The sequence below is a fragment of the Seriola dumerili genome, unplaced genomic scaffold, assembly GCF_002260705.1.
Source record: "Seriola dumerili isolate Sdu_G_001 unplaced genomic scaffold, Sdu_1.0 BDQW01000068.1, whole genome shotgun sequence".
In the NCBI taxonomy this organism is placed as follows: Eukaryota; Metazoa; Chordata; class Actinopteri; order Carangiformes; family Carangidae; genus Seriola; species Seriola dumerili.
This window is the reverse complement of record NW_019174323.1, coordinates 19,196,619-19,204,853: the sequence shown is the minus strand read 5'-3', so window position 1 is coordinate 19,204,853 and position 8,235 is coordinate 19,196,619. Positions and strand designations below refer to the sequence as shown.

The window sequence follows — 8,235 nt, the reverse complement described above, 5'->3', positions numbered from 1 at the left end:
ATCTCGCACTCACGTATACAAAGGGAATATTATGGAAGTGACAAATCTGATTCTGTTCATACAGACTGATCACTTCCTAGTCCCAGTTTACAAAGACTAAGGATAGGTCACATCTTTAAAAAGACAAAGTCCCTCCACTACCAGCTCAGTGCAGAAACTGCCTAGGACTAAACAAGAGGGACCTGAACATGGATCTAAGATGGACATGAGTGACATTTTAAAAACAGAATGAGGCTTCAGTCTGACAGTGAGTTGTATTGTGTGCATTTTATTGGAAAGCAGATCACCATTAAACAAAATCAGTCAAAGACAAGTTTCTAGTCATTAACTGTACAATGAGGAATGAGAGGAATGTTTCTAATGGGTAGGAATGAATATGAACTAGACGTGGACCTCCACAGAGGCCAGATGCCAGTACAGTATGAAGATGAGTCAGAGGGCAGAGGATTGGGGGGTGGGGCAGGAATGTGACGACCACGGGGTGTGAAGAGCCTGACGTCAGTCCTTCTCCCCTCTAGGCTACGGGCGAAAACAGGAAGTCTCAGGCAAAAGTTTGAGTTGTTTCCAACCGGTGATGGAGGACCGCTGCAGACGCTGGGGCCGCTCAGTAGAGCCAGCTGAAGGCACAGCTCGTGTAGCTGACCAGCTCCTCTTGTTTGAACCACAGGGAAATCTCCTTGTTGGCACTCTCCACTGAGTCACTGCCATGGATGATGTTCCTGTGGAGACAAACAGTTCAGACTGAATGTGGGTCTTGGTGTCATTGTTCCTAACAAGTGGGAGTCTCTGCCTGCTACTGCTGTGTGTGTGTGTGTGTGTGTGTGTGTGTGTGTGTGTGTGTAGGACTCACTTGCTAACGTCGATGCAGAAGTCTCCTCTGATGGTTCCAGGCTTGGACTCGGCGGGGTTGGTCTCGCCCAGCATCACCCTGCCCGTCTTCACTGCACCCTTGCCTTCCCACACCTGAGGACACAAGCAGGACAAGATGAAGACAGCACCTTCCCAGCAGCCTTTGCTGACAAACTGTGGGCGCTCATTTGCAGAAGAGCCAATCAAGCAGAGCACGTTGCAGGCTTCATAATTCATCTCCAGGGTTTCATTTGGATTCAACAGCGCACCACACAGTCTCATGCAATCCGTCATGTGTCGTCTCTTACCATGGCAACCACTGGACCGGAGGTCATGTAGTTGATGAGGGTAGGGAAGAACGGTCTGTCCTTCAGGTCGATGTAGTGCTGCATGAGGAGGTCCTCAGAGGCCTGCAGCAGGGAGACAACATGTCAGTGTCATACACTGAGATCTGAATGATCTATGGCACCAGATGAGTCTGCGTCTGTCTTCACACATTACAACACTTTTCTAGATGCTGCTTTTACCTCGGCTGTAAACTGGGAAACTACTGCTGGACTCATGTCTCCACTGAATCAAGTCAACCTTGTTAAAGTATGAATCCATGACAACTTGCAGCCAAGTCAGTTCTTATTCACAGCAACATTTAAAGGTTTTCCTTGATGGATTAAAGCTGCAGGTTGACAGTGACTTTACAAGAGCCACGAGAAGCTGGAAAGACTACAACAATAGTCGCATTAAGAGCTGTGTATGTTCAGTGAGACAGACATCCTCAGTTAAATGTTTGTTTGCCTTTGTTCACCTGAGCCTAAGGATGCACTGATCAGATCAGTGTGCAGCACAGATACTGATCTTATTAAGCAGATTGGACATCAGCCAGATGGACAGGGACACACACACACTTTGACTAAAGAAAAGAACAATGCCATCAGTTCAGTTCTCAGCAGCTTCCCTGGTGTTTTTCCTCAACAAGCCCCTCCCTCGTCCTGAACTCCACGTCCTGTTCACACGACAACCTCCCAACACAACCCACTCCGATGTTAAGACTCAAGTCACACACGCTGAACAACCAGAAATCCTGTAAGCAGATACCGACCCATCGAACCTGGATCACCACAACAATTCAGCTTTCTAAACAGAAGACTTAAAAACAATGTTTTTTGTTGTTTTAAATCAGCAGAATAAACGCTAATAATACGACATGTATCTCTACAGTCTAAATCTCTCCCACTTCCTGTGGACTCAGCTGATTCAGACACTTCCTGCTGCATCACCGACACCTGCAGTTCACATGCGGGTCAATCTTCACTTCAGTAAAACCAAAGGGGCTTTTTTTGCATCAAGATCCAGAAGATCATTTACACATAAATTCTTGCATAATGAAGGTTTATAAATGAGCCACACGCTCGTGGTGTTAAGTTAGGCAGCGTCTCTGTCACAGATCAGATGTTAGGGGGATCAGGAGACCTGGATCCTCGGTGCTGCTGATTGGTCGTGCCAACGGTCAGGAATAGACAAAGCAGGCTAATCAGCTCACCGGAGGTCTTAACTGTCACTCTGCACACTCAGAAGATCATCTACATAAACTGCAGCAGTAAAAATAAACACCGGTGACCATTATGAAAGCAGCTCATTTCAAACCCTGTGGCTAACATGTGACATTAATATAAATCAACTGTTTACTCACATGGAGCATCTTCAGGCCGACCAGTTTGAAGCCTTTGACCTCAAACCTCTTGATGATCTCTCCGATGATGCCCCTCTGCACGCCATCGGGCTTGATGGCAATGAAAGTGCGTTCCTTCATCTCGGCCATGACTCTGAAAACACAACAGAACAAACAAATGAAGAGATGTTAACCGAGTGAAACCAGCAGGAGGAGAAAAGCCCAGAGTCACTCACACCACTGGTTTGCATTTGGCACAGTCGGCTGTGGGGCCGGCTGCCGAGGGCCCCGACCCCATTGCACAGAGAACGCATAGACGACACAGACCAGGTTAGTGTAGAGTCGACAGTGTGCCAACCTGAACCGCACTGCTGTGACTTTGACTGACAGCCCCGCCCACACAGTAAAGACCTTTATCCCTGCACCGTTTCTACGGAGCCCGGGACAGAGAGTCACCTGCCACAGTCTCTGATCAGTTTTCCCGTGACTTACGACATTCATGAGCTGGATTTCATCAGAAAAACAAAAATGTTAAAGTACTATTTTACAAGTCTCTAATTTCCTAGTAATTTCCAGAAGATTCCAATTTGGAACCATTTGATTTGAGTAAAGTAGTGTTCAATTAATTAATTGTAATTAAATGCAAGTGTAACTTAGATTATTTCAGCTCTTGACTTTGTCTGTCAGAAATAAATTATATAAAAAGGAGTTGGCATTTACAGTTTCACATTAAGAAACAGTAAACAGGAAGTTGAATCTGCTTGAACTCTAGTAAATTATAATTTTTTTTACCATTTCCTGTCATTTAATGAACTTAAATGGTTAACTGAGAACATAATTAGCAGATAAATTAAATGTAAGATTTATTGTGGTTTAAACTTCCTTAATTACAATACAGACCAACACCAAATAAATGAATAAATAATAAAAATAAATAAAATTAAAACAATGAAATTGGTCTCATTTTTTCTGTGCAGCTATACACCTCTGTGAACCTTGGACAACCTCACATTAATGTTTAGGTTCTACTGTATGCATCCCACTCCGAGGCTGCTCACGTGATTCCCACTCAGGAATAAAAAGCACCAGGCCAATGTAAAAATAAATTAACCCCGAGACCTACAGTCTAATATGGAAATAATCCTTAGAGAACGACACGCATGAAGAACCCTCCTACTAACAGAGGCATCAGGGTCCTAAACATTATATAATAGAGGGCACCTGATCCCAACACAGCCTGAATGAGACAAAAAGACTCTGGGTTTCAAACAATACAACATTTCCATTGTTACCATTAAACTCCTGTTTTTACGTTTCCCCTCTGCAGACAGAGGCAACAACTGCAGAAGGCTTTAGCTGCAGGCCAACACACCACTATTGTGCCAACTTCAATGACCTTGCAGTGTAAGAACTGTCCACAGTGGACTCTGGCTGGCGTGTCATGCATTATAAAAATGCAATATGCATTTCAAAATTAAGTCCCATACAATTAAAGAAAAAAAAAAAAACTGCCTGCAGATACCCAATTCAAGACAGTTTTACTACCTTATTATCCTTTGCATTTAAAACTGCAAAAGCAATCAACACTATTATCAATACATGAGAAAATCGAGAATGTGAACGTGCAGTAACTGAAGTATTACAATCTTTCATTACTGAGGTGAAGTGCAGTTGTGGGAGCCGTCTGTGGAGAGGTGGCTGGGCCGAGCTGCAACACAGACACTTCAGTATCATGCAGGAAACACTGCTGATGAGCCTCAGGTCTGTATAGGTGATGTGCAATTACACAGCAGCTTCATCGGCATCCTGCACGGAGTGTGACGACACGTACGCAACGTAAAGGAGCTGCAAATGGACTTCAGCGCTGCTGGTGTAAATGGCGTTTGGTCTTCCGGCGGCTGCGCTTGGCCGCCGGTGTTAAGCCTCCACACACACACCACACCTCTGCTGGTTTCACTCTCCTTAGAAACACCTCATTACCAGAAACCGCTTCCTATGCTAATTGATTTGGCCCGCAGAGCGCTGAGGTGTCCCGGGAACTGTCAGACCAGGCCCGGGCCTTCACAGACAGCCACATGGTCTTTTGTTCCCGGTGCTGCGGGGAAAAAAAAAAAAAAAAAAAAAAAAAAAATCGCTGGCGTCCCGGAGTCGCGGGAAAACGCTTCACTGCACCGACACCGCACCACAACAATATTTAGGTTTTAAACGTACCCCTAGAATTTAAAGTTTAACTGTCGTAGAAACCAAGTTACACTGAAGCTCCATGAAAAAAACCCGGCTAACACTAAGAAATATGAAACAGTGACCGCTAGCTTCAAACTGGTCCGTGTAAACAAGAGCGTAAACGAGAGGAGCAGGTGACTTTCTGTAAGTATGGACGGTACGAGCGGCGTTAAAGATCAGTAACTTTTGATTACCTTGCTCCGGTTCCGGTGGCAGACGGTGGGTACTCTGGTGAACGTGGAAGAAGACCTGCCAAGCCTGCGCAGCCGCGTTTTATCTGTGAGGGCGGAGACAGAAGAACGGCAATTCACCAGGGCCAAAAATAAAAAGCGATTTGCACAGCAGCACGTGACCAAGATCACCGCGCTGCAGCGAGCGGGGTTAAGATCAAATGGCAACCACCGAGGCTGAAAAATGAAGCCAACACGGAAGTACCAAAAACTTTTCTTTATTTTTTTTTATTAACAATCTTTATAACAGTCAAAAAGGCAAAAATCACATTCAGGATAAATGCAGAAACTATAGGAACAACTGAGCAAGCAGTAATAAGAACAGAAATAAAAGGGTTAGGGTTAGAAGAATAAATAAATAAGAAAAAGAAAGAAAAAAAATAAACTTAATAAACAATTATGCATATATGCAAGTAAAAAAGTGCATGTATAAAACATGTTTATGTAATATGTAATATGTTTATTTAATATTTAATTTTATGGTTAAAACAAACCAAGATCACAACACCATGGAGATTTCTTGTACGTGATGTGGGGATAAAAGTGATTCAAACATATCAGTTTGCTAACTAAGAGGTTTATTTTGGCAGCATGTGAATAACTTTGATTCCTTCATGGTCTCTCCACATATGTTCTATGTTGTGATCAACTTGACCAACTTAACTCCTTTGTACAAAAGGTCAGATTTCCTTGATTTATATCCTTTCCATATAACCCTCATGTAACTCAACCTGCAGCCAGTGTTCACCTGTTACAGACAAGAATGTGCCTTCAGTTCAGATCATTGCTCACTAGTCAGCGTTGTGATGGTGGGAAAACAGCATCAGAATTAAGTGAAAGTGTCAGAAATCAAATTGTCATTCTGAGCAAAAAGGGGCTTTCTCAGCATCATATCACAGGGCAGCGTTTACATGAAAACATCCATGCACACATGTAGTGTATACACAGTTTATAGTGTCCCATATCCTCAGGCTATAACTTACAAACTGAAGCTTTTAAGATGATTATTCTTTTATGGTATGAGCAACACACAAGTCATAAAGTCACCAGGCATTGCATAACATAAATGGACATAATCTTTACATGCCATGTGATATTGAGGTCACTGAGAAGAATATCTCTTACCTAAGCACTAGCATTACCTCCTCACTCACTTAACCCAGTGTAGATTAATGGAGTTTTCTGAGCCCGACTTCCGAGCAGTGAGAAAATATGACGTACGTCAGCCTTTACCAACCCTCTGAGATTGAATCTGCTTTGAAACATTGAGTTTCACAGTATGCTTCCTCAGCTCGCTGCCACTGGCTTTAATGAACGCTGAGGCAGCAGCAGTGAGTGAGAGCCAGAGATACAGAGAGTGCTTCTTATTGGAGGCTCTGCTGCCTGTGATTAACTCTGATTATTAGAAAGTGGAAGACAAAGTGTGGAGGTTCACAAAGCTGCTGGTTGACATCACTGAAAGAACTCCTTCAGTGAGATATATGCATGCACATGTATATATACATGCGCGCTCTCTCTCTCTCTCTGCACACATATGCAGACATCTCAACCATCCATCCATAAAAGATAAAATATATTATATACATATACACTTCCCTTTCCTCTCCTCCTCTGTTTCCTCTCCTGTTTCTTTTCCTTTCCTATTCTCCTTTTCTCTCCTCCTCTGTTTCCTCTCCTGGTTGGTTTCCTCTCCTCTCCTCTCCTCTCCTCTCCTCTCCTCATTCTAACACTTCCTCCTTCCTGCACCTCCAGCAGTGGATGCTCCCAGGAAACAAATGGAGAGTTAATCCCTCGACCTAATCTCCTGTGTTCTACTCCCAGTCCTATTTTTACCAGGGCTTAAGGCCAGGATTAAACCATCTCTCTCTCTCCCACTCTGCCTTTACATGTGCTCTTTGGCAGGATCAAACTCCTGACTGTTAAGTGCTATCCTCACCACTCCAGGTGCATGTGTGTGCTGTCTTGTGTGTGCATTGTGTGTGTGTGTGTGTGTGTGTGTGTGTGTGTGTGTGTGTGTGTGTGTGCGTGTGTTTTTACTGCGACGGCCCCTTGGGTGCGCAGCGTGGCACACTGGACAGTGTGGCCGATTGGCATGGCGTCTGTGGTTTTGTGATGCCGCTACTTCTTGTTGGCGCGGTGGAGAGTCGAGTTGGGGATCTCGGCCGGCCGGCGGCGGCCGGGAGCACATGATTCTCTGCAGAAAATATGAGGCACGAAGTGGTTTGTGCTTTAATGAATTGTAATACAAAGTCATTATTTTGCTTTTAGCTGCAGCTCTCTCGGCCTGTGAGAGGGGGAGGCTGATGTAAAATGATGTTGACACAAAAAGCTTTTCATTGCCTCAGATTGCTTCAACAAAGAGCCAAATGAGGGTTTTCAGGTGTCATACTGTAGGTGCTCCCAACCTATGGGCCAGGGTCCACTGGTGGGCCACGAAGGTATTGCAAGTGGGCCGAGAAATCATTTGCAAAATAGCACAATTTTTATAATTAGAAATAAGAATAATGTTTTTAAAATAAAATTATATTAATGAACATGAAAACACCTTTCATTTCTGCACATATATTTTATTTCTCTCATATTAAGATCACGATGAGCCAGTGTTACGATAACCACTCTGCTGCCGGACCACATCGTACACTTGCTTCTGTCTCAGTCTGATCACGTGTTAAAAGATCACACCCATGCCAGAATCAAAATGGAGAGCTGGTTAACAGCAGGAAGAGTTCAAAGGAAAGAGACTCAAGATTATCACTATAAATAAAAGGTGCATTTGGCCTCCACATTGTTACAGGGTCAGACGTGGGCCGCCGACCTATTTGAGTGAGAACCGCTGCTCTAAACCCCCCCTCACCCTGAAGACGGGTGCATGGACGAGGCCGCACACATGCATGAACAGCACCTCGACACACATCTCCACACCTGCTGCCAGCCTCACCTGTCAGCCCACGACTGGAGGTGCAGAGTTACACCAGAGGTCAGTGACACAGATGAAGGAGTGTAATTCTGCTGGATCCACGTTTATGAAGCCCGTAGATCTCTGCAGCCCACAGGGGATTATAACACAGCTGAGAACCAGTGCTGCAATAAAACATGCAGCGCTTCAGGAGTCCATACGTACGACAAGCCCATACTGTCTCTGACTGTGTGAGTGTATAAGCAGATAACCTCCCCCCCATGAATCACAAAGTTTTCTGATTTATGATATAAAGAATTTACAGATCTAACCACACACACACACACACACACACACACACACACACACAC

The 8,235-nt window shown here is 44.3% G+C and overlaps 1 protein-coding gene across 1 annotated transcript; it reads right to left on the bottom strand.

Moving 5' to 3' along the window:
* Nucleotides 1-247: 247 nt before the first annotated feature.
* LOC111219713 (nucleoside diphosphate kinase B-like) lies at nucleotides 248-5,016 on the bottom strand. The gene is made up of 5 exons (XM_022742446.1): nucleotides 4,933-5,016; nucleotides 2,537-2,669; nucleotides 1,158-1,259; nucleotides 851-963; nucleotides 248-719 (listed from the first exon to the last, which is right to left on the bottom strand). Exons 2-5 carry the CDS (start codon nucleotides 2,663-2,665, stop codon nucleotides 605-607), a joined length of 459 nt encoding a protein of 152 aa, XP_022598167.1. The 5' UTR covers nucleotides 2,666-2,669; nucleotides 4,933-5,016; the 3' UTR covers nucleotides 248-604.
* Between the last annotated feature and the right edge of the window lie 3,219 nt (nucleotides 5,017-8,235).